At 40.3% G+C, this 27,614-nt stretch overlaps 1 protein-coding gene across 3 annotated transcripts in view; it reads left to right on the top strand.

Moving 5' to 3' along the window:
• The window catches only part of Ctnnd2 (catenin delta 2), a 770,274-nt gene that overhangs the window by 407,932 nt on the left and 334,728 nt on the right, over positions 1–27,614 (top strand). For all 3 annotated transcript variants that reach the window (XM_090332125.1, XM_090332127.1, XM_090332126.1), the window contains exons 4-6: positions 353–387; positions 964–1,080; positions 20,232–20,404. In XM_090332125.1, the coding sequence (XP_090188251.1) occupies positions 353–387; positions 964–1,080; positions 20,232–20,404 (325 nt within the window). The remainder of the gene's footprint in view (positions 1–352; positions 388–963; positions 1,081–20,231; positions 20,405–27,614) is intronic.

The raw sequence follows: 27,614 nt of genomic DNA on the forward strand, positions 1-27,614 counted from the left end.
CAACAGATGACTTTAAAATGACTGAACTTGCTTACAACTGCATGTATGGAGAAATAGTGGTCAGGGGGAAATCGGTGGGTTGGGATTTATTTTTTTAAGCTGTCCCTCTGAAAATCACTGAGCATTGTCCGTCTCTGTTATGTATACCTGTGAATTAAGGGGGTGGGGTGCATGGCAGATAAATTAACATCAAGATTGTGTCACAATGAATCCCTTGGTTGTCAGTTAAGAATTAAAGGATGTGCTGTGAACCCTGTGCTGCTGCTGTCCTGTGTGTCTTGTGGTTTAGGGGCCTTGAGCCTCGTTTTTGTGTGCAGTCAATGCATTACAGAATGTGTCCTCTCTTTTACAGCTCAGCAGAAGAGCAGTTTCACTGGCAGTCGCAAGGTAAGACGCCATCACTGAGGGCCACATTCTCCGCCTCCATGTGTCATGTGTCCCTGCTCACCAGCTTTCTTTAGGAGACCTAGAATAAAAAATGCTATAAGGGCTGGGAGTTTGGCCTAGTGGTAGAGTGCTTGCCTAGCATGCATGAAGACCCGGGTTCAATTCTTCAGTACCACATACATAGAAAAGATCCGGAAGTGGTGCTGAGGCTCAAGTGGTAGAGCTCTAACCTTGAGAAAGTCCAAGGACAGTGCTCAGGCCCTGAGCTCAAGACCAGGACTCACACACACACACACACAAAAATGCTATAAGTGAGGAAAGCCTTACAACTCATCTCACATGATGGGCTGGGCGGGTGTGGGGAGGGACTTCACACATATTTTATGTTCTCTGGGGATACATGGAATTGGATCTCCTTGTCTTTCCTGCTGGTAGTCAAGGCTTCCAACATGTGTATTTGGTGAGGACCCCTCACAGAAGGAGCAGCATTAGTTAGAATGTGTTTAATTACTAAGTGATAACTGAAACTGAATAGCAACATGCCGCATCTTTGTTCATCATTTTATCTTATTTCAGATGGTCAAAAAGATATCGAAGATGAACTTACCACAGGTCTGGAACTGGTGGACTCCTGCATTCGATCTCTGCAGGAGTCCGGAATCCTGGACCCTCAGGATTACTCCACCAGTGAACGTAAGTCAGATGCCAGTGACCCAGCTGGGAGGCGAATCCAACCTAGAGGAATATGGAAGGCGATTTCTCTCTGTGTGATACATTTCACTCCACCCTCGAGGTTCCTTTCCCCATTATCCCACCCACCTCTCAATGGATTATTCCTCTCAGAAGTCACATCTTCCTCTCCCCTCACATTTTTTGCCCCTATGCTAGCACATTTCGTGCACTCGCATATAGTGGTTTCATGAGCACAATGTCTGCCTCAAACTTAACTATCACTGTTTTACTGCTGCAGATAATTATTGGAAAGGATTTTTGAAATCTGCAATGATACAACAAAGCTGAAGAAGAACTCTATAATGGTATATAGATGGTATTAAATGCTTAGTATTGTAGTAAAGTAATATTCAGTAACTAGATATTTCTGTATTTTGACCTTGCAGCACCAGCTCAATGTTGATTCCAATAGAATCTTTGAAAATTTCTTTATATCCACTTAATTATACATTTTTAAATGCAGGGATGGAAGCTTAGATATAAACAGAATAGGAATTGATCTGAACCCCTTCTCATTTAATAAACCATGAAATTCTCTGACCTTATTTTAAGAAAACCCTACAAATGGTTAAAACTTTCTAAATTTTTTTGTAAAGGTGATGTATGGAGGGTTACAGTTACCAAGTAAGGTAATGAGTACATTTCTTGTCAAACATTGTTAATCCATCCCTCTTTTCCTCCTACTCTCCCTCCCACTGACTCCCCTCCCCCCAAGTTGTAAAGTTCATTTCCAACATATTGTCTTAGGAGTAACACTGTTGCATTGATTCACCCTTTGTCCTTTGTCTCCCCATTTTGTTATACCCCTCTCCTTCCCCAGACCAGGTAAACCTATATACTAGACACAGTGTACCAAAACACCAAGCAGTGACAATCTGGATAAACCAAAGGGGGGAAAAACAATAAATAACTTCACATATGAAGTTAAGAAAGCCTCTTCTTTCCCTGTCTCCAAGTTCATTTCAATTACCATCATTTTATATGACCATATGTACACAGCTATTGAGCTATTGTAATCTTCTGCTAGGAGAAGCCTAGATGTGTACTAATTATTACAAATGAGGGAAACCATGGAACCTGTGTTTCTTTGGGTCTGGCTTACTTCACTTAATATGATTTTTTCCAAGTCTTTCCATTTCCTTACAAATGGGACAGTATCTCTCTTTCTGATGGAAGCATAGAATTCCATTGTGTATATGTACCACATCTTTTTTTTGCCAGTCCTGGGGCTTGACCTCAGGGCCTGGGCACTGTCCTTGGTCACTTTTTGCTCAAGGCTAATGCTCTGCCACTTGAGCCACAGCAGCAAACTTTTCTGTGTATGTGGTGCTGAGGAATTGAACTCACTAGGCCAAACTCCTAGCCGATATACCAATCTTGATCCATTCATCTACTGAGGGGCATCTGGGTTATTCCCATATCTTAGTGGTAAATAACGCTGCAGGGAATAGAGTTGTGCTGGTAGCTTTAGTGTGGCTTTGTTTGTGTTCATTTGAGTAAAAGCCCAGGAGTGGGATTGCTGGATTATAGAAAAGTAGCCTTTTGAGGTACCTCCATGCTGCTTTCCAAACTGATAGAACCAGTATACATTCATATAGTAGCATTCACTTTCAGCCACTTCCTGCCAGCATATATTGATTTTCTTGATAATTGCTATTCTAACTGGGGTAAGGAAGAATCTCAACGTGGTTTTGATTTGCATTTCTTTTATGGCCAGAGATGCTGAATGAATATTTCTTCATGTGTCTGTTGGCTATTTTTATTTCCTCTCCAGAGATGTCTCCTCCTAATTCTTTAGCCTACTTATTATTAATGAAGTAGTTGTTTCTTAAAGAACTTTTTTACTGGGGGTTTAGTTTTTTGAGCTCTAGTTACATTTTTGATATTAGGCCCTTGTTTGTTATATACCTACTGAGGATCTGCTCCCCGTCTGTGGGCTTTCGATTTACCTTTGCCATGCAGAAGCTCTGCAGTTTCATGCAATCCTACTTATCCAGTCTTTCTTTGATTTGTTGTATTTTTGGATCTTTATTTAGGAAGTTTCTACCTATGCAAATGGATAAGATTTAAATTATAAAACATGCATTATGCTGGTAATGTTTACATCAACACACAGGGATGGATTTTATTCACCAACTTAAAAGTTTTCAGGAGTAAACATAAAAGTTTACCTTATAAAAGAAAGTATAGGATTTAGATAGCATAATTTCTTTGAAATCCTTTTAGTTGATATGTGAGCTCATTTTCCTTATAATCATCTCTTTTTGTATAGCATCACTGTTTACATTGAGATTTATTTCATCCCTTATACATCCATTCAGTGAAAGTCCTAAAGAAAGCTTCACAATTGACACTATATTTATTTTCTATATTTTAACTTTGAAAATTGGCACTTATCCCTCCGAATCATAATTTACATTTCTTTTAGAACAGTAACCACAGATAAAGTCTATTTAGTTAATATTTGAAACACCTACCTTAATAGAAAGTTAGCCAAACAGAAATAGAATAGTATATCTCCCTGAAACAGAGGGTAGTAGATACCTCATTTTTCATATAATAATAGAGTAAAATAATTAACTAAATTCTGGAGTAGAGGGAACTTTAAGTAAGTAGACAGTATAGAGAAAAGAAGAAAGACTAAAATATTAGATTAACAAAAAATAAGCAAATTATACCAATCCGGTCCTGTAAGCACTGTTATCTACAAGGAATAAAAATTCAAGCCAGATCCCAATGACTCAAACCTGCCGTATCAGCTACTTAGGAGGCTGAACCTGGGAGAATCACTTTTGAAAGGCAGCTTTGGCAAACACTTCACAGTAAGTAGCTGGCGCCTAGCACTGAGTTCCTCACTGCAGCTGTGCGAAAAGGCTGTTACCACACGGTCCTAGTGTCAGTCAGGTTACACATCTCCACAGAAAAGGTTGGGTGTGGAGACATAGGCTTGCAATCAAGGTACAACAGAAAGCGTAAACGTGCGATGCTACCGAAAAATGACACCATGTGATAAAGGGATAGAGGATGGCCCAGCAGTAGAGCACATGCCTACAAACCACAAGGCTCTGAGTGTAAATAAACCTCAGTAACAACAACAGCAAAAATCTAAGGGTGGAAAATTTTATCTAAAAATAATGTGAAAATAACTATGTTCAAAAGAAAAAATGAAATAGGTATTGAAATTGCACAGCTCTTGACTGGAATCCTAGCAACTCAGGAGACTGAGATAGGAGGACAACATTTTGAAGTCCGTGAAATGTTTATGTCCAATAAACTACCACCAAGCAGGAAGTGAAGTTGTGGCTCAATTTGTAGAGCACTCGCCTTCAGCAAAAGAGGCTCAGGGACAAATCCCTGAGATGCAGCCACAGGACTGGCACACAAAAAAAATAGTGTTAACCAATGTAATGTAATGCGGAGAGTATGAGATAAAATAGTATTGAATACAGAAGCAATTATCAAGGTCAAACACAAGGATTATGTGATAAAACTACCTTCACTTACAAAGATGTGAACAATCTAATAAACATAAATGAACATAACCTAGAATTTACATATTAATTTGAAGATATTGATAGGAAGTATTGCTGAAGACATTTCAGTGTAGATGAGATGTTGGCTAGAAGAAAAAGAAATGTTGGAATTTAAAAATTAGCACATAAAGTTGGGTACCAATGGATCACACTCATAATTCTTGCTACTTAAGAGGCTGAGATCTGAGAATAAGATCTGGGTTTGTTAGAAGGCAGCCCAGGCAGAAAAGCTTCTTTAACTCTTATCTCCAGCGACCAAAAAATACAGATCTGGTGCTGTGGGTCAAGTGATATAGATCTAGCCTAGAGCACAAAAGCTCAGGGGCTGTTCTTAGGACCAGAGTTCAAGCTCCCTAAACAGCATGAAATGGTAATAAAGTAATAACAAATCCACATGATAAGCAAATTTTCAAGTGTCTTTATCAAATACCGTTATAAATTTTTATGTATGCACAGAACATATTTTCATATATTGTTTTGTAATTAATAGAGGGTTAACAGTTATGTTTGCCAGACAGAAGGTGCATTACTTTGCACACATTGATATCCCTTCTCATGTTTTTGTCCCTATTTCTCTTCCCCCATCCCCTTCCCTCATCTTGTTTTTCCCCCTTCCCTTTCTTATTTCAAATAAACAAATAAACATGTGCGATATACCAGATAACAAGGTAAGATACTGTCACAATATGAGAATGACTAAGGGACAACAAAAGAGATGAGAACAACAATCACACATTACATAGCTCTTCTTTCCAAATCCTGGAGGTCCTTTCATTTAGCCTCATCCTACATGGCCTTACATATCTAGGTTTTGAGCTACTGTAATCGTCTGCTAGGAGAGTTTAAGGTTTGTACTAATTATTACAAATGAGGGAAAAACCATTGAGCCTATTATGTTCCTTTGGGTCTGGCTTACTTCACTTAATATGATTTTGGCCAAGTCTTTCCATTTCCTTACAAATAGGGCAATGGCACGCTTTCTAACAGCAGCATAGAATTCCACTGTGTATAAATACCGTATCTTGTTGATCCAATCATCTACTGAGGGGCATCTGGGTTGGTTCCATATCTTTGCTATGGTAAATATCCATAGAACATTTTGAGAAAAAAATATCAGATGCTGAAAGCTGATGTTAACCACAGAGGTTGCTCTCTTCTTTTGGGTCTGGAGGCATGGATCAAGTGGTAGTAGAGTGCTTGCCTAGCAAATACATGGCCTGGTATTTAGTCACCATGATCAACAGCAAGGAAAACACAACAAAGTAAGGTCACATTCTTTCAGAACAGCTCACTGAAATAAAAAAAAAATACATCAAGTAATAGTGAAAACTACAATGGCAGTGAAGCGAGATGAGATACTGTTTCACATCTATAGGGTCAGAAAGAAGTAGTAAGTTTCCTTATGTAATATTTAGGAAACAAATAGAAAGCAACATTTTATAATGATACTTTATTCAGCAGACATAGTTGCCAGTTTTTAAAAAGACAAAATAAATAACTAGTTATTTGGGGGAAATCGTTGAAAGTGCTAAACTACTAAAATGAAAGTACAAAGATGGAAATGATAAATACAACAATGGAGAGTCAAAGAAATTAAAATAGTGTCCAGGGAAATAAGTAATTAAAATATGCAAAAGAGATAAATATGAGGCTTTCCTGTAAGAAAAATGTTTACCATGAAGTTTCTTGGTTGGAAAGCTCTGTAACAGGTAAAGGAGATGGTAAGAATGGCAAATGCTTTCTTTGTTGTCATATGTGTCTAAAGTCATCTACAAATGGCATATCTTTATTCCAGGAAAGTTAAATACTCAAGTCATAATTTTTTCATATTTATTTATATTTGAGTAATTATTTGTTTTTTTCCCAGAAATATCAGTTAGCCAATATTGTATACTTACAATTAATGGAATGGTTCTAGAATTTGGTTGAATTTTTATAAGCTCCTGCATCCTGTTTGAAAGAAAGCAAAGCAAAATGGAACATAAAAATGCAAAGGAAGTACCAGATGATGAAAGTTTCAGCCAAAATTTTGTGCCAATGATTCTGAATCACAATGACACAGGAAAGAGCATTATTCCTCTTAAGAAATATTTGCTCTTAATTTGTTCACATGGCTTCATACAGAGACTGATGTCACTGAGTGAACTTTAGAAAACATAATTTTAAAATATTCGGAAAGAAAGTATAGTTTGGTATGTCAATATATTTGTGATTTTAAATGTTCAAAGTGTCAGGATTTTTTTAAAATCTCAGTAGCTCTGTGTATGTGTTATCAGTTCGGGTCCAGACGGTGTACTGATTCTACACAAAAGAGTTTAACTGAGGACGATTTAATTAAGGAACTGTTTATACAACAGTGGGAAAGATGGAAAGAGTGTCTTGTGCACTCAGAGATATTCAGGGAGCATCAGGAGACAGAAGTGCCCTTCCCCAGCCTTACACCTGATGGAGCTGACACCAAGCAGCATGGTGGTCTCAGAGGAATGAATCTCCTCATCTTTATCTGTACTTGCCCCCGCCACTGCTTTGTCTTCCTGTGCCAGCACCTGGCAAACTTTCAAGGGCCAGAGTGGAAGGGAAGGATGGACAGAGAATGACTGTAGACTGCAAGAAGACAGAACAGCACCACTTCATGCTAAGTATCTTAGCCATCTGCATGTGTGGGTCCTTGGTGTAGGAATGTGATAGATAGATACGCAACATCTCTCTGATTCCTTCCATCGTATGAGGAAACATACTTGAGACTTTTCCAGTCCCTAGTGATTATTCAATCAGTGACTTCATTAGCTACAGTAGCCATGAACTAGCTAAAGCTAAGCTGAACCTGGCATGCTGCCCTTGAGAACCAATCGCCGAATCCTTAGTTAACAGGGCCTAAGACAATGCTATGAAATCTAAATCTAACCTGAATATAATGCCAAAATAGAAGGTAATCTCAATCCCTGGGCACATAGTACTTTGTGGTTATATTTAGAGGTCTGGGGATTTTTCTTCCCAAGGTCCCATCCAAAGAAATTCTGGATCAGAGTAACCTCACCCATGTGAACATAATGGTGTCCTGTCAGTATAAACACTTTCCAGCTCTTTGTCCATTCCAGGAGTGCTGTCCTAAACAGCCTCTGAACTCCATGCACTACTTTTGTGGCCCTGCCACTTTCTCATGGCTGTTAGCTGTGTGATTTAAAGTCTAACGTATATGTCACTGAGTCACTAGGAGAATTACATCAGAAATGTTTGTACCTTCACTGAAATAACACAACACAACTTGTCCTGAAAGGCCAGGGGTCAGGTACTTGATTTAACCCATATATCTATGGATCTATAAACCCAGAAGTGAGGGTGAGGTAGTGGACAAAACTTATAAACTTCATAAATGCAGGGGAGGAACATCTGAAATAGGAAAGATGGATTGGGAGAACATGACATCTTTAACTAGAGATCAAGTTGTTTAATATTATATTTTACAGTGGTAATTCAGTAAAACACATGTTGATGACTTGAAATTCAGCCATATTTTAGGTAATTCCATCATTTATTAGGGAGCTGACACAGTCTCACTGTTATGGTAAGGAATACATATATTGTTCTGAGCTGCAAATCATTATGTATTTAAAACAAAAGTCAAGAACCACTCATCTATAGGTAACCATTCAGGACACATGGAATCCAAATAGAATAATCTCAAGGAGTTTGGTGCAAGTGAATATATTATTCAATATGCATTTGTAGTCTATCATTTTCATTTTATCACTGTGACTGTATTTATATTCATAGGAGAATCTTCAAGTGATACCATGGAGCATAACTCCATATGTTCAAATGCAGTAATAAAGTTAAAAGTGAGAGGATGAAGTGGCTGTTTTCATAATTCTTGGAAAGTTCAAGACTAAAATAAGCAGAAATTGTCTAACTCTATAACAGTTTATTAAAATTATAACAAGCAAAATGAAAGCCATTTGTGCCATTAATTTATACTAATAAAATGTTTTCCCTTTTAAAAACGCAATATATGCATTAAGTTGCTTCCACATATGAAAGTTACAGTCAGGGAAAAGGGACTGCTGGTTGTGTGTACACTGGCTATGGGGCTTGAACTAAGGGATCTGGGCACTGTCCCTGAACATTTTTTTCTCAAGACTAGTACTCTCCCAGTTGAGCCATAGCGCCAGGTCTGGCATTTTGATGGGTAATTGGAGATTAGAGTCTCAAGGACTTAATGTCCAGACTGGCTTCAAACCATGCCCTTCAGATCTCAGCCACCTGAGCCGCTAGGATTTTCAGGTGAGAGCAACCAGCTGCTGTGTGTGTGTGTGTGTGTGTGTGTGTGTGTGTGTGTGTGTGTGTGTACTTTATATAACACAGAATACTGAATATATATATGATATATATTATATTTATGATATATCTCTCTCCACTATATGATATCTATCGCTCCAATATTGGCAGAATCCAGTCTAACACACACTGGATATGAACAGCAGCCTAGCCTTGAAGTTTTCCCATCCCTCCAGTGGCTCTCTAAGAGCCCGCCGTCAACATCTGAGCCTGAGTTATCTATTCATAGCTCACATGTCTCATTCCATGTGTAGTCCCTTTCTTTCTGTGACTGCCCTTCAGTCTAAGGTTTTAAGATACAAACAAGATAGTCTCCCTTCTAAGAGTTTCTACAGGTATCCAGATGTAATGTTGCCTGAAGCTAGCTACCTCCAATTGATGCCTTTTGAAATCCATTTATCCATTATTTGTGGTTTGAGGGGGGTACACCTAGTGGAAAGTTAGCAGTGACAAAGAAAATGGCATTAGCAAAAATCTAATAAAACACACAGGTGGCTTCCAGGGACAAACCTGATGTTTCAGGAAGCTGCAGCCATCTTCCCCTCCACATGGTGGAATCCCAGCTAATACTCAGCTTTTTACTGGATTTCACTGAGATTTCCTTCGATCACACAGACAGGTAAAAAATACATGAAACCCAGGGTCATGCTCAGACTGAAGGGATAAGCAAAGGACTAAAGCAGGAAGAGCTTTATACTCATCACTAGGCAGGAGAGAACGATTCAAATCCTATACTTTCCTGTCTCATCCCAAGTATTGAGATCCAGCACAAAACAGAGTCTGATGCTGGACTTTCAGAGGCTCCTTATTGCCTCTGTTTCTCCAAGGGTAATTGGTGAGCACTGGGGTTCCCAGAAGATTGTGGGAGAGCCTCCGTGTCAGGAGTCTGCATGACACTGGAAGGCGGTTACTTTTCCCACACAGCGTTCCATGGGGTCTTCCATGCAAGGCTAGGATTCTGTCAGTGCTCTGGCTAACCACTCAGGAAGCAGGTGTTCTGCTGCTGTACTCATCTCCCGTAACTGTCAGTAGAAACAGCTTGTGTCTGTGAAAGCTCTTACGAGTCCTCCACACTTCTGAGAGTGTGAGTTAGAAGCCAATACTCAGAGAACTGCTAAAATACAGAAAGATGGAATCCTCCACTGGGAGAAGACACATGATCGGAAACCCACATAAAATTCATGAACAGAACAAGTGCTCTTTATGCCAAATCGTCCACTGGCTACTCAAAACTCCAAATCCTGTACAGCAAGTGAAGCCTTTTTTTTTTTTGTCAGTAATGGGACTTGAACTCTGGGCCTGGGTGATGTCCCTGAGCTCTTCACCTCAAGGCTAGTGCTCTACCACACTGAGCCACAGCTTTCCAGTCATCTGGCACTTCATTGGAGATAAGAATCTCACAGAATTTTGTGCCAGGTTGGCTTGAGCCAGAATCCTCGTATCTCAGCCTCGTGAGTAGCTAGGAATATAAGTGTGAGCCATTAGCCCCTGGCTGTCTTTTCTACACTTAGGTTTTACACTGGCTGTTCTTCAGAACTAGACTGCATGTTCCATTTTTTTCACAATTACTGATGTTGAGAAACAGGAATCTAGTCTCATTAGGTTATTAATTTACAAAGAATAGTATATGTATAAAACACTTTTCTTCCCGTATTACATTAAATTTTAAGGGTAAATAATCTGAAAACAACCATTATGAAGAAATGCTTAGGAACTCAGAAGATCTATAAAATATCATTCTGTGATTATAGTAATATGTCAGTTATACATTTAAACCTAAGTATACATTTGACAAGTATGTTATGTATACTCTAGTTTAAATGACTCTTGGTGTCCAAGTCCTTCCATTATATACAGATCTGCAGAAACAGTAAGTTATTGCTTAGTGTGAACATTTGTCCCAACAGATATTTGCATCTGTAATCATCAGACGTAGAAAGCACACTGCAACGATTACATTGGTCAAATCTCCATCAATTTAAAATCTAGATGTGTAATTCAATATTCCTGAGACCACTGAAGTTTCTAATGCTCATATAAAGCATTCAACATTGGAAACATCTGACCAGATGAAATAGGTATTGATATGGTAGATGCTGAGACAAAAATGAAATTTAAATGAGCACCTGCCAGTGAGCCAACCACACCATCCCTGAGCATCCCTGCATAACAAGCCCCTTGAGCTTTGTACCTGGGTTCATTTGGGGGACAGTAGATGAGCTGAATCCCTAATTTCAGGAGGGGTTCTTCAACAGAAGACTTGAAAGGGAGCTTCATAAGTAAGTGGCTTAGTGAAGCTCAGGAGAAAAGGCCCAGTTTATCAACACCAAGTAACTCTTATTCTAAGTAAATTCCTAAAGAGGCAAGTTCTTCCAGAACACATGAAAAAGAGGCAGTGCCATAAACTAAACTGATGAGCAGTGTGGTTTAAATAGAGTTAGCATATCTCTTCTGCAGAGTAATTTGTAGTTACATCCGACAACGTTCTCTGATTTAAGTCAGTTAAATAATCAAGTTTTCTCTTTGATTTTATAACTTTTAAAACTCCTTTGTATTCAATATAGTATTTCTGTAAAAATCCTTTTTCTATTTTTTTGGGTGGGGAGGTAGTATTCAGACTCAAACCCAGGCCCTCTTTTTGATGAAAGCTGGCAATAAAAGCCTCACAGACTTTCCTACCTGGGCTGGCTTCAAAGCAGGATCCTCACATCTCACACTCCTGGGTAGCCAGGAGTACAGGCATGAACCACCATCCTTACCTGGCTTAAAATAGTTTCCCTTTGTTTTTATTTCATATTGCTGAACAATAATTTTATTCTCATTTCATTAAAATAATACTGAACCTTTGAATCATTCTTAAAATTAAGTATAATCTTTCAAGAAGATCAAGTCCCAAGAAGATAGAAATAAATACGAATCGCCTATGTGTTATAAGTACGTGTGGAGTATGGCTATAATATGATTACCTCTTGTAGCCTGCATGTAAAGCTTTAAAATCATTTTGTAAGCCTTATTCTGACCTGAGGGTACTTCCAGGCAGACACAAATTGAAGCAAAGCTGTCACTGGGAGGTGTCTAGTTCTGGACAAGTGCATAACAGTTTGTGTATTTATTCTTCTTCTGAGTATCTGGAGTTAATGGCCTCACAAAACATTACCTGGGCTCTTCAAGACATTGCCCGATCCCGTTAGCTTTGCCACTCAGTGCATTTTTGGTCATGGAAAATAACCTTTGAAATTAGTTTATAATGCTCCCCTTTTGAGACCATTCTTTTGACTTCTACCTCCAGTGCTGACTTATTTTATAGTTACACCTCTGTCTGTACATAATCAAAAAAAATCTTCTGCTGGAACTGGATTTTGAATTCAGTGTTCATTCTTGTTATGCTAGCACTAAACATCTTGAACCATGCATGCTATAGTTCCTCTGTCTTTGTCTCTCTCTTTCTTTTTCAGAAATGAAATAGAGAATAATAGAGAGTAATGAAATTTGAACTGTACTGACTCCCTTTTTGATCTTTTTTTTTTTTGCCAGTCCTGGGCTTGAGCTCAGGGCCTGAGCACTGTCCTTGGACTTTCTCAAGGCTAGAGCTCTACCACTTGAGCCTCAGCACCATTTCCAGCTTTTTTCTATGTATGTGATACTGAGGAATTGAACCCGGGTCTTCATGCGTGCTAGGCAAGCACTTTAACCACTAGGCCAAACTCCCAGCCACAGATCTTCATCTTTTGGTCAAGGCTGGCTTGCATCCATTTGAGCCACAGCTCTATTTCTGTTTCTTTGATGGATAATTGGAGAAAAGTCTCAGACTTTCTTATACACGCCGACTTCAGTCCCTAATTCTCAGATCTCAGCCTTCTGAGTAGCTAGGTTTATAGGTGTGAACCAGCAGGGCCTGGCTTGCTCTGGCTATTTTTGAGCTAAGGTCTTACATTTTAATCTGGGGATTGCCTAGTTTACAATGCTGTTTACACTTGCCGACATAGCTGGGATGACAAGCGTGTATCACGCCGAGCATTTCTCTGGAGATAGGGTAAGCCATCATCTTCCTGATCTCTGCCTCCTAAGCAGCTAGGATTACAGACATGAGCTGCAGCATCATCTATAATCAAAACTTGATCTCCAAACTTACTAAAGAACATGAAGGCCGGGAGCATGGCCTAGAGGTAGAGTGCTTGCCTAGCATGCATGAAAGCCCTGGGTTTGGTTCCTTAGTTCCACATACACAGAAAAAGCCAGAAATGGTGCTGTGGCTCAAGTGGTAGAGCTCTAGCCTTGAGAAAGCCCAAGGACAGTGCTCAGGCCCTGAGTTCAAACCTCAGGACTGGCAAAAAAAAAAAACCACAGAGGGAGATTAACTTTGTCCAATTCTATTAGAGCCAGCGATAAAATGAGCCCCAGATTGTGTTTCTAACTACCACACGTCACTTTCCACAACTCTTTTGATTGAAAGAATAAGCCTGCCTTTCTGCTGACCCATAGGGTTCCCTCGCCCCTATACTTCTTAAGTACCAATGGGTTCTTTTAAGATTCCTTAAATAGACATCTTCCTCTCTACTCACAATGATCTCTGTGCTCCAGTTAGGCCTTGTTTTATGCACTACAAGTTTTCTTTTCTGGTACTGTAAGATATGCTTCGTGTACACTCTCCCCAGCCTTGAAGCATGGAGTCTCTCAGTGCCATCCCTTCAAATGTCAACAGTCTTTCTCATATCTTTCTATTCCTTCCTTCCAAAGAATCTTCCTATGAGTAGCACTGGTCATATCCCCCCCCCCCCCCGCTAAATAATTACAAAGGCTCAATCTGGTCTGCTGAGTGTTGAGGTAGCATGCTGGGGTAGAGTGGGTTGATATTCCTTGGGCAGGGCATTTCAGGGCAGGCTCCCAGGGAGGAGGTGATATTTAAACATTTGACAGTGAGTTTTGAGGTTGGCAAAAAAAAGAAGAAATTTGGGGCTGAGAGATGAGGGAAAGCCATTTCTCAATGCCCAAAGATTTTAACTTGTCCTCTCTTGACTGTGACACTTTTTTGTTTTTAATTCTTTTACTGTAAGTTGGCCTTTGTCGTGAACTATGTGTTAGATGTCTCGCTTGTGAACGAAAACTTACAGGGTGTTGAGAGAAACAATATGTGATGTACTGTGTGATACAGAGGTATAAGCATATTTTCAGGCCAAACACAAAAATCTGTTGAGGTTTTATTACTATTAGATGCTGTGGCAATGAAGTTGAAGAAGAAAATAATAACTGACACCCCCCCCATCGAAGTTTATATATTTGAAGCATTTTCAGTCACTATCGTATTTAGGTGCTTGCATTTGGAGGGAGTAAATGGGATGAAGACAGAGTAATGGGAAGTGTAGCTTAGGACATTATGAAGCCAATCTGTAGAGACCCATCATTGACCATGGGGACTCAGCTGGTGGGGCCTACATTTTCGTCTTCCTCTTGAGTGTGTGCCTTGGTTTCTGTCATAAGATACTGATAAAATTCAGCTACTCAAAATTGTCACTGCGACTTCATCTACACTCAGTAAAGCCTAGCTGGATACAAAGGATGCTGACTTTAACTCCTGCATATTTTTCTCCACCAGCCATTCCATCAGTTTATTAAGTTTAAGAAGTAACTTAAAGAAGTAGTAACTTAAGGAAGGACTTGAAAATGTCACAGTGGAAGCCTCTGGCCTTTTCTGTATATTGCATAGTATATAGAAAAATTAAGGCTTCCTGTATCATGAGACAGATATTCAACTGAAGCAATAAGCTTCAGCAATTACAGTTTCCTTTGAGCCTGTTTGAATAGAGTAAGTGCACATGAATGATCATGGCTGTTCTCAAATATGCAGTTAAATTGAGTGGTTCGATGATTATTTGGGTATAGTGGTGAGTCTATAGTTTTCTGGAGAAAAACAGGAAAGAACCTTTCACCTTCTGTGTTTACTGAAGCTGACTTTCTCTGATTAATAATAGAAATCTGGCTTCTCCTAACCCACCCCAGTTCACTGGGGAAGTGCCAGAATCTGAGTTATAAGGATTTTTCCTACAAACAAAGAGAACTTTAGTTACAGAAGAATTTTTTTTAACTATCAAGACTTTTTGGCCTTTCGACTTTAAAGCTGATGTTTGCATAGGGTTTAAATAAATAATGCTTTGAGGTTAGATGACAATTACTCCTGGAGTTGGAGACAGAAGACAAAGATCTGAGCCCTGTCTTGAGTTGCCCAGATGCATGACACTGGTTCGTAATTTAGTCTGTTCATATTTCTGAAAATAATGAAAAATATACAAGTATACTTCATTTTTCACAGATTATCACACTAGTCATTAGCCAGTCCACATATTTGAAAATGTTGAGACATTGCTCTTACACTCAAGACACCTTGGTCCATGCATCTTCTTAGGATTAATAGGGTCAAATATGGTGTTTTCTTGGGAATCCCTCCTCTATACAACTGGGACTAGAGTATTTTGATCAGACCAAGGACAGATGACTGTTTTTTTGAGCATTATGAATTGATCAGGAAACGAGTTCATCTCCTCTCCCTGGTCTGCAGTGTGTGTCTTTTGAGGAATTCCTTAGCCTCAGATTTTTTTTTTGTTTTTGTTTTTTGGGTTTGTTTTTTTTTTTTTGCCAGTTCCAGTCTTGAGCTCAGAGCCTGAGCACTGTCCTTGGATTTTCTCAAGGCTACAGCTCTACCACTTGAGTCATAACACCACTTCTGGCTTCTTTTCTATGTATGTGTTACCGAGGAATCAAACCCCGGGCTTTATGCATGCTAGGCAGGCACTCTATCACTAGGCCAAACTCCCACCCCCCCCTGCCCTCAGTTTTGAGAACTGTCCCATTATGGCAAGGTCCAGACGAGTCTAAGAAATCCTTGTAACCCTCAAAGACATTGTTCTGAAGACATGAATACCAGTGCAAGTCTCTGCTTTCTGTAGCCAAACAGAGCATTTCGATGCACTATCTCTTTTGGGTCGTTTCTTTTAGGGCAATTGTTTATAGTCAAGACAATATTCCCCTTCCCTTAGGTGGAATTTTAGGGGGCAGCTTCTCTTTCTTGTACCACTATACCCTCCTACTCCACCCCCTCCTCCAGTTTATATATAATGGCTATCTTCAAGACTACCACCATATTTTACCTCTAACCCAAGCAAGACAAGAAGTCATTCCAAAAGTTTTAGAGGACAAAAGCATAAGTTAAATTATTGAATGCTTTTGAAAACTTTGGAAAATTGGATATTTTCCCTCATTGCACTGCAGTGTTAGTAAGACTAATAAAAATTAATTGTATAAAATGTTCCTTTCATTATAAGGAGCCATCTTATTACATTAAACTCTTTTGTATTGTCATGTATCTGTGCTCTTCAAAAATTGGCATAAGTAAATGATTTTGATGTCAGACGTAGTAAGCAATGGAAAAAGCCATTGTCCAATGTGCATAGGGTTTTGGCTGTGTTTTGCTGTGTTTGTTAAGTGATACGTCAGTGCTGTTGTGTTATGATGCATTGCTCATTTCTGCAATTATTGTTGTCAGAGTACATCTAGGTTTCAGTGCTTGAGATGTCTCAATAAAGTAATGAGATAGAGCCTCTTGGTTTGTTTTGCTTGAGTATTGATCAAATATATGACTGATTGTATAAAAGATAAGCATATTTTATTACTCCATGACAATTTTTTCCTGGGAAAATAAATTATTTTATTTGCAATGCCTTTGAGAAAGGGCACCACATTGTCATTGTGTAAAGAACATTTGGTTTGTGGAGGTAATTGTATGAATCAATTCAGAATATACAGGATTATTTAACTTTCTAGCTACGTACTCGAGAAAGTTCATGAGAGAAAATTCTCTTTAAAAGGCAAAAATACTGAGGACGTGCAATTCTTTGGCTTCATAGATTATGAGAAACTCTGTGAAATTAAAGATTTTATTTCATTCTGTGGACATTGCCAAAGCTCGCTTTGCCATGCTTGAGATGCATTATCAGGAAAAGGAGACTGTCCTCATGGTTGCCCATTCTGTCCTCGTGGACTGTTCTGGAAGCAATAGCAAAGCCAGGCACAGCGAGACGCTGCCAGGCATCCAGTAGAAGGGTAACTATGAGAGCGAGCGTCTTTACTCTCCTTCCACAGTTCACTCTTCTTCATCAAGATGTGACCTTCAGGTAGGACCATGATTAAAGCTATTGGCTACAATTTATCGCCGTCTTCCCAGGGCTGACATCTGTCTCCTCCCTGTGGTCAGTCCCACTTTCTACTACCACGACAGAGGTCTCTCTGCCTTTCAAAGGCCTTCATAGCCTGAGCATTCATTGCCTGGAATTCAGAGATCATCCAGGAGTCTGCCGTACCCTGGAGCTTCTACCATAGTAATAAGGAAAATATACTTCAGTCTCCAGAATGGGACTCTAAACTCTAAACTCTCTCCACACAGGCACAGTACAACCAAAGATTAGGCCAGTAATATTATCAGTATGGATTAAATGATATTTTCTCAGACTATTAGAAAATGAAGCATCTGGTAGATACTGGTTTCTTGGGACTGTATATTTTAAGGTAGTTTTTATTTTTTTTCCTTTTGAAAGAATTATATCTGTATTTTTGATATGCATTTCATGATAAAGTTGTGGCCGGATGGAAAATTTGTATTTAATTGCCTGATAGTTTTTAGAATGTCTCTTTTTTTCCAAAATATGAAATTGTAACTGTGTCAGTTAGTTCATCATTAAATATCTAGTGATTTGAAATTTTTCTTCATGATATTAAGAAGTTCTGTCAGGAAACTGAGAGAAGGAAAAGATCTTAAAAATGCAAAGCTCTTGGGAAATGATGCTTAAACAAAGAGGACACATTATTTTTGCAGAAGAGTGGTCTGAGTCACATCGCCTCGAGGGCGCGACTTCAAATATAAAGTCATATTTCGTTCCTCCTGTGTGTGAGTATGTGTAGGTACATGCATGAACACCAGGAATCCACAAGCTTACAGAGCTCCCTTGCCTTTTGTTGCCCAAGGTTGGAATCTACCACTTGATGACACCTCCTTTTCTGGCTTGTTCTTTCTGGTTGATTATAGGTAAGTCTCTTGGGTTTGTCTACCCAGGCTGTCTTTGAACCATGATCCACATATCTCCGCTTCCTGAGTAGCTAGTATTATAGACATAATCCATTAGTGCCTATCTGTTTTATTCTTTGAAAGAAAGTGATGAGGATGATCTCAATATGTCTCACCTCAAAATGCTTTTGCTCTTCTGTGCTTCTTTTAATACTCCAAGTGACAATTCAAGTTGCTTCTTGAATTTTGCCTAAAACAAAAAGAGCAATTCACATCTGTAATCCTAGCTACTCCGGAAGCTGAGATCTAAGATCGTGGTTTGATGCCAGCCTGGGGCAGGAAAGCCCTTGAGACTCTTTATTTTCAATCAACCAGCCAAAAGCTTGAGCTCTGGTTCAGGCATAGAGCACTACCCTTGAGCACAAAAGCTTAGGGACAAGGTTCAAATCCTGAGATCAAGTCCTAAGAACTACACAAAAAGGAAAGAATGGAAACAGGCAGGCAAAAAGGAGGCAAGGAAGGAAGGAAGGAAGGAAGGGAGGGAGGGAGGGAGGGAGGGAGGGAGGGAGGGAGGAAAAGAATGAAGGAAGGAAGGAAGAGAGGGAGGGAGGGAGGGAGGGAAAGAAAGAAGGAAAGTGAGTAAACTCTTGCAAAGATCTTCTCTCAAAAAAATGTAAGCAAATGGAATACAATTTCATATGCAATGTGTATTGAAATATAGGCCTGGGCCTGATTCTCATTTCTTCATCTTATGAACACATATTAGGTTGGGGCACCAATTTTTACTTCCCCCCACACCAGTACCACCCTTTAACAATAGACATTTTAGACATTTTTTTGTCATGTTGCTGGAGGGTTTATGTCCGAATGCAAGGGGGAAGAAAAGATGGTTTCTTCTGAGTTGGTTGTCCCTCCCTGACTTTTAGATGCCTTCTCTATTGCTCTATCCACAAGTGGTCTCTTCTCTGTGTATTCAGACCCTGGTCTCTCTTTCCATTTGAGTTCGATGCATCTTGATCATGCCCCTCCTCTTGCCCAGCTCCACACACCCACTCCATTTACCTGGCTCCGTTCTCACATGTGTACATTGACTATCAGCACCACAGTCACCCACCCTCCCCTCCCTGTGTGTCTGCCTCTCCCTTCCTTGGATCTCCTTCCCGTCCCCCTCCTCCCAACTGCACTTCTTTTGTCTTCCTGGTATTTATTTTGTTAAACTATAAGTTTTTAGGAGAAGTCACACCATTGAAATCCCCTTCTGTCTATTCATACTTCAGTCAGTTTTTATATATGTCTTAGGACTTTATATATGTTAATAATTTAGATCTGCTTCCCATAGATGAGCGAAACCATGTGCCGTGAATTTTGCCCAAAATTTCCACAAATTTGGGGGAAAAAAAGGAGCAGGGATAAAGCACAGTAATAAACAATTAGTAGCTAAAAACACCATGTCTAACCACGCCCCCACGGGATACAGCAGTGATAAAAATTAAGCAATAAACGAAACCTAACTTAGTTCACTAACATAATTAGCACCGATTATATACAGTATCTCCTCTTTGTCCTCGTGGTGACTATTGCTGAGTTGCCACGGATAACTAGTCATCCGGATCAAGTGAGATCAGGGTAGCGTCTACACTGTGTGAGGTGAGGAACTATTATTTTCTACACTGTCCACCCTTCTGGCAGAGAGGTGTGACTTCATTGTTTATACAAAAGATTTTGTCACTGATTGAGAGGGTTCAAAGGTTTTTAGCATCCCAGTTGTGGAGTGGCAGACAGAATTTTATGAGCACAATTAACATATACAAAAAAGTAGACGTTTTTGCATTATTTCATACATTCTAGATATTGTCTGATCCCAAAATAACTACTTGATTAACCAATTTGTCTCATAAGAAAAGTCTCTATGTAGGTCATGATGAGATCATTTGAAAAATCTACTCCTTTGAGAACTTTCAAACTAACACACACACACACACACACACACACACACACACACACACACAGACAGAGTCTCATTTAAAGGAGTTAAAAGTGAAATTATATGGTCATTTTAGTTCTCAGAATTCAAAGCAAAGCTGGCTGGAATCATGTGCATGTGATAATTCCAGGCTACTCTCAATAAATAATACATGTCATTTCTGCTTCACTAGTCTGTCACTGACTGCTCTAAATGACTTTTAACGCAGGGCCCAGCCTTCTCTCCCAGAGTGCACTTCAGCTCAATTCCAAACCTGAAGGGTCTTTCCAGTATCCGGCCAGCTACCATAGCAACCAAACCCTGGCCCTGGGTGACACGGCCCCTTCACAGCTCCCAGGCCGCAGCACTCAGGCCCGGGCTGCCAGTCAGAGCTTCAGCCAGGTATGTACCATTTGCTGCGTGGTGTTGACAGTCGCCATGGGAACAGATGGGGAGCAGGGATGTCTAAAGAACAGGGCGATCCTTCCTGCCTTTGTGTGGGTGTGTCCTTGAACTTACAGGAGACCCTCTTCCCTGAGTGAAAGACAAATTAAATGTGATTATAGAGTAACACTGGATGGCAAATTTTGTTTAAGAATCTCCTAGTTGGCCACTCATGCTATATCTATATTGTATGTATTTACCTGCCTTAATATGCCAGCGGCCATCCACTTTGTCTCAATGTGATGTAACTGGAATAGCCATCTGTGTGTGTGTGGACGCACCTTGGAAAATTACTGTTCTTTCTCCCAAGAAAATCCTGTAATTATTCTTTGCAGTTAATCCTATCAAGGAACATGGTAGAAATGCATAATCAAGTATGTAAAACTGTTCTGTACATAACTGTGTTTGGATTAGAAATAGTTACACTGTGTCAAATCTGATTTTGAAATGTGTCCTTAATTGTGTCTCTAAGGCTTGTGATTGTTCTTACAGCTTCACCGCAACTGCACAAATTCATTTGATGCTGTTAACACAAGCTTATTTTGCAAAGGAGCCAAAGCTGAGAGAGAGAGACGGGAGGGTAGAGTGAGGGAGAATACATATATGTATGTGTGTGTGTTTGTGTGTGTGTGTGTGTGTGGTGTATGTTGTATAATATAAATACACACATGTATATATAATATTTTGATTTTGATGATTTGGGGTTTCAAAGTATATTCAGTCGGTCCATGAGAGTTAATAGGTTGGATTGCTATCTATATTGTTCAATGCTATCTTAAAGTTATTTTCAGTGGCATAAAGAACTTTTGGTCTCTCTGCTTTTGCTTTTGCTCCTGAAAGGAGGCCAACCACCACCAAGTGGCCCTTTTAGCAGATGAGCTCAGTTTGATTTCTCACACCTTTACCAGCCACTATGTCTGCTTTTTGTTACCATCTATACTGGTACCGGGGCTTGAACTTATGGCCCAGGTACTTTGTTTCCTAGTTTCTTCTTGCATAAGACTGATGCTGTGCCACTTGAACCACAGCTCTACTTTAGCGCTCCAGTGGTTAGTGGAGATAAGACTCTCAAGAACTTTTCTGCCCAGGCCAGCTTTGAACTGTGATCCTCAGATCTCAGTCCCCTGAGTATCTTAAGATTACAGGCCTAAGCTGGAACATTTCATTTCAATTGTTAATATTGTTGTTCCAACAATGTATTTTTTTTAAATATGACTGCTTTCTTCCAGCAACAACTTTGTCCACTATTGGCTCTGTGACTGACTTTTTGTAATACTGAGCTGGAGGATGGTGTATAATTTGGAATGACAGAACATCCCACTGCAATGAGGGGCCTATCCAGGTGCCCCACTAAAATTGAATCCGAAAGTGCAGATAGCCAAGCTTCCAAAGGAGCCATTAGAGCTGAGGTCTGAAGGCGTCATCGGGTGATCGTGCAGGATTGTATCTTCCTCAGAGAAGAGTTACTAGTGTCCCCTCTGCGCATGCGAAGATGAATGGGTCTGAATGAGGAAACGGGAATGTGTTCTGGGAAAACTCAGCTGCAGTACTGAGATCACCATTGGATATCTGAACTTTAGGTCAATAGCTATTGGTTATTGATACCAATGAGCAGCTGCAGCTGTGCTGTAACTTTAAAGGTGTGTTCTACTGAACACCTTTTGGACCTGGGACTTCAAAGTGGCAGTAGAGAAGGCTGAGGACAGGAAACCAGCATTGCTCTCTGCACTCATTTCTCCTCATTCCTTGCAATGTCCTTGGATGAGGAGGGCACAGAGCCACTACAATAATGTCCCCACGGTTCCCATCAGCAAATGGATTTTCCGAGCCCAGGTTATATATTCTTTGAAGCATTTTGAATGATAGTAAGTCTCTCCTTCAACGGTGGATTTGTTTGTTTATTTGTTTGTTTAAGATTATCTTGTGCTTATAAAGTACTATAAGATCAAGCCAAGAGAATGAGCTTAAGATCTTAATTTCAATTTTTAAAAACCATCTAGCTTATCCAGTATAAGTGTTGATGACCAGTGACCATAACCCAGTTGTATGACAGGCCTGGGATACATAAAGAACCTGCACTGCCTGGTTGTTCCAATCCAGGAGGTATACTTACAATCACAAAAGTTGCTACCACATTCCCTAGTGAGACTTCTGAAGAAATGTTCTCCTCGCGTGCACTTGTCACCAACCCAACGGTCATAGCTGCCCCAAAAGTGACATGAGTTGATTTATGGTTAATGCTTTCCCCTAGCCCGAGTATTATGGTCATCAAAGCACATTCCCATCAAAGCCTCTGAGTAGATACCGCTCCATCCCTCCATCCTCCTCCATTTCAGCATGGGTCTCTATGTTGGTGCTTGTAAGGAGTTTTGCTCAACATAGAGCTGCTCTTCCATTTACCTTGTATACCTTCTGCTAATTAATTCTTCAATGCATTCTAGATAGTTATTGTGTGCCCGTTGATGTCAGAAGTCTATGTGTTTGACATTAAATTTACATAGACATAATCCTTGTCCACAGGAAAGTTATGTTCTAGATTCACTTTGATATCTAGCAGCAGAGAGGGATGCAAAAAAAAGTCAGTGCTGTGTGGCTGGAAATGATAGGTTACATTAGAAGGTGATGGTTTCTCTGGGAAAGACATGACAAAGAATAGGGGAAGCAGGAGTGTCAGCAGAAAGTAAGGGACCTCCCCAAGGGACATTTGGGCACACAAAGACAAAGAGGAGACAGCTATGCAGCTGGCAAATACAGTGCCCTCTGACAGGACAGCCTGGCGTGCCCACCTAACAACGAGGAGAATAGGGAGGCTAGAACAGAGTTGGGTGTTTGCAAAGTGATGGGACAATGAGTTGGTCATCATTAGGTCCTTATCTTTAACTCAGTGAAATGAGAAACCTATAAAGAATTTTGAGTAGAATAAAAACACAGCCTGCCTTACAAGTTCAAAGCATTGTTCTGTCCTCGCACATGCTACCTGTCCTATAGTTAGTTCATATACATTCCTTTCTTCTCATTAAATTGTGTCAGTGCAGGGCCGGGAGTTTGGCCTAGTGGTAGAGTGCTTGCCTAGCATGCACGAAGACCCGGGTTCGATTCCTTGGTACCATATACTTAGAAAAAGCCAGAAATGTTGCTGAGGCTCAAGTGGTAGAGTTCTAGCCTTGAGAAAGTCCAAGGACAGTGCTCAGGCCTTAAGCCCAGGATTGGCAAAAAAAAAAAAAAAAAAAAATTGTGTCAGTGCAACAGCTACGGCCATGCAAAATGAATGTCTATAACCCCAGTAAGTGGCCCCATGGTCACCCAGTGTCCACCAGGCTCCTGCACCACCAGCCAAGACTCTCTTTAATCATACAGCATAGGCTGGTAGGTAGAGATGAGGCACATTAGCTGTCCTCTGGGTTTTGTCTGCTTTCACGCATGTAAAATTGTTACAGATTTTATAAAATGTCAAATCAAAAACCCTCTGGCTTGGAGGACTCACTCTTGAAAGATGAGTCTCTCTACATCTCTAAACATAAAATATTCTGTCAGCAGCAGCTCAAACAAACAAAATATATAAGAACAATCAAAGTAAACATCTACAGACACAATGCTGGAAAAGCAGTACAGGAGCCTGAAGAGGTGAAAGCCGGTTGCATGCCTTGCAGTAGAAATGAAGGATGTACAGAACTGCCATCCTCTGAAATGGCCTGGCCTGCTGCCTGCAGGAAACAGAATTGTATGCTAGTTCTCTGAAATAAAACCATGCAATGGTGGAGATTCTGGGAAAGCAGTAAGCTTTTTTGAGAAGCAAAATTGCCAAAGGTTCTTTTTGATTTGGCCTATGTAGTTAATGTTGCACTTACTTGTAGGTCTTAAAACTCCTCATTTATGTTATATCATAATTATAAACAGGCCATCTGTTTGCTTCTGCCAGGGGCCAGAACACTGGATAGTTGCTTTATTGGAGAATGCTTGCATCAGTTAGATGCAAAAGACCAGAAGTCAGGGTGCTCTGTGCATGGTGCTAGGATAAAGCACCGAGCTGCATGAGCTACAAAAGAAGAGCAAGTTCCCGATTGTATTTGGTTCTTACAATGTTCCCCTCTGTTGTATTGATCAATAGTGATTTCATTGATTCCTGACGTGTGGGTCCCAGAATGCAAAGGACTGTAAAGACAAGGACTATGTCACTTTTGTTTGCCTGATTGTGAAGGAAGTTATCTTTAAGAAAACATTTTCAAGTGAAAACACAGCATCAAGAGAGAAATTCAGGATAGAATGCATGCATCACACATCATTCAGAGAATAAACTGTGTCCGCGTATGTATTTTCCTTGGCATGTTTGTTCAGATGATCACCTATGGTAGATCTTTAAGCCTCACTTTGCTTTAAAATCTTCTCCTTCTACTTTACCTTTCTAGAATAAACATATTTAATCTAGCTCCAACAATTGAGGCATTTCTTGTTGCAGAGAAAATATGTTTGTGTAATGATACTATAACATTTTGTCTTCTGTGCAAATATTTAGATTATTAAAATTATCCTGAGTTAGCTCTAGCCTGCAATGAAAGACATACACAGTATATCTTTGCCAGGACTGGTTTAAAAGTTCCTTCCTGCTAAGTGTGTCAGAGCACAGGCTTGTGACCCTAGCCACTTATGAAGAGACAGAAGGGTTCCAGTTCAAACTCAGACCAGGGAAAATTAACAAGATCATATCATGAAACCAAAATGGCAAGGGCTCAGATCAAGTGGTAGAGCGCTGTTTCCTACCCCCACCAGGGGTGGGGGAGAAGAGAACAAAAAAAGGAGAAGGGAGAGAATGGATAGAAAGCAAGGAAGGAAAGAAGGGAAGAGAGGGAGGAAAGGAAAGAAGGGAAGACTATATTCTTTAGGGTAAATGTGTGTAAGTTCCTATGCCATGGATTTATATTTCCTAATCTCATTTTTTCCTATGGAGAGATTACGGAAATGGCCCTCTATAAAGTAATTAATAGAATAGCTATGTGATGAGTCTAATAGCATTTCTATTAAAGGAGGCTATAAGAAAGGAAAAATCTACATACAAGACTGCGAATACAGAGCATGCCATATTTGTACTAATGACTTTGAAGTCTTGGGAAAAATGGATCCAATGTACCTCCTAATTTCCATAGCAAGGATGATTCTCTTTCTTCCTCTCTATCATTTTTCCTTCCTTCTCCCCCTCCCTCCCCTTCCTCTCTCCTTAGGCAGCCATAGGTCTCCACAGTGTGGAAACCGTCCCCATGGCTTTTTGAGACATTCTCAAAAAAGGAAAGGAATCCCTTCCAGGTGCTGGGTTTTTCAGTGAGTTGAGGGCTCTACCTGTCCTTGGCAGGGCCTGGCACCAGTGGAGGCTGGGCCTTTGTTTCCTCATGGAGATTGCAATCCTAGAGATGAAGCCTGAAGGAGCTATGGGAGCTATGGGCAGTCGCTGACTCTTCTCTTTGTGTATCTATTACATTTTTTTTAAACCAAAATCAAAGCACCTCAAGGAGATTACTAGACCAGCACTTGATGCTTTTATTTCTCTATTTCCACAATCAAATCTTTCTCACAGTAGCCAACAGTAGTTCCCTTTGAAATAGAGTGTTATTCCTTCGGAAGACAATGACAAAAAGAGGAGTTATCCAAATCTTGCCAGCAATAGTAGTTCTGCTCAAACAAAATGATTCCACTACAGACAATACATAAAGGAGATACAATTTATTTGAGAATGTAGGTTTCCAAGTAGAACATTATGGAACTGGTGATTTCTCATTTCAAAGACGTGAGAGTAAATGGCCTGATCCACATTTGTACTCAGTCTGAAAACTTTAGAGAAACTTACCCCTAAAGAAGAAAGCCAGTTTCTCAAGTCACGATTAACAACACAGCAATGACATTATAATATCACATCACAAGGTGGTCGAAATCTACTTTTCCAACCAAGCTAGTCTCTCCCCTGCCTTTCATCCAGGCCTACTCGCTGGAAGAGTCAGTAATTGCTTGTATTTTCTCACAGCTGTATCACATTAGCCTCTCATGTTGAGAAACAGCAGCCAGACTCCTTCCTCACCCAGTCCAGGAGATCAGTCCTGCAACTCCTGAGTCTCTGGCCTGGTAGGCACTGCCTGCCTTTGAAAGATGCTCTCTAGCCTTTTCTCTGATGACCCTATACTTGTTCAGAAGCACTTCTGTGAACCAGGACTTTAGCCACCACTGGCCACAGCTGTCTTCAAGGGGGGACATTATTAGTGATGGGATTGCCTGTGTGTTGAAACCACAGGGAAATAGGAGGGATGAGTGCGGAAGTGAAAGAACAGACTGCTGATGGCCAGTCACTAAGATCACCAGCCAGGACTCCAGGGCTCCTGGTGTCACTGGTCTGGTTGGCCCAGTGTTCAGGGCAAATCTCCCTTCTTCCCACAGCTGAGGGACTTGCTGACTAGTTCAGGAATCTTGGCAAGTCTGAAAGGCTTTCCTAGGATTGCCCACATCTCATGGACCTGCTCTAAAAGATGTAATTTTGCTTAGTAGCATGGTGACTTATGCAACTAGATAGATAGATAGATAGATAGATAGATAGATAGATAGATAGATAGATAGTTAGTTTCCTGGCATTTTATCACATCACTAGGTTTGAAAAGCCCAGAACAGTTACCTAGCAAGGAGCTCTTCAGATGACCAGGGAGATACAGGAGTTTTCTATAGCTTATCTATGAACTTACACACACACACACACACACACACACACACACACACACACACACACACACACACACATTGTCGAAGCCTGGAGTCCAGCTTTTTTGTTTGGTTTGGGGTTTTGCATTAGTCCTGGGGCTTGAACTCAGAGTCTGAATGTGTCCCATAGCTTTATCACTCTGGCTGGGTTCTACCACTTGAGCCATAGCTCCACTTCTGTATTTTGGGTGGTTATTTTGGAATAAGGCCCTCATGGACTTTGATGCTTAGGCCAGCTACAGTGATTGTCAGATCTCAGCCTCCTGAGTAGATAGGATTCTCACTACTGGTATTCTGAGCCACTGGTCTCCTGTAATTTTTATTTATTTTATGTTTTGAACTCAGGGGTCTAAACCCAGGGCCTTGCATTCTTGCTTGGTTCTTTGGCTTGAGTCTGGTGCTCTACTACTTGAGCCACAGCTCCACTGTTTGTCCA

This window comes from Megascapheus bottae, chromosome 4 (genome assembly GCF_031878675.1).
Source record: "Megascapheus bottae isolate mThoBot1 chromosome 4, mThoBot2.hap1, whole genome shotgun sequence".
In the NCBI taxonomy this organism is placed as follows: domain Eukaryota; kingdom Metazoa; phylum Chordata; class Mammalia; order Rodentia; family Geomyidae; genus Megascapheus; species Megascapheus bottae.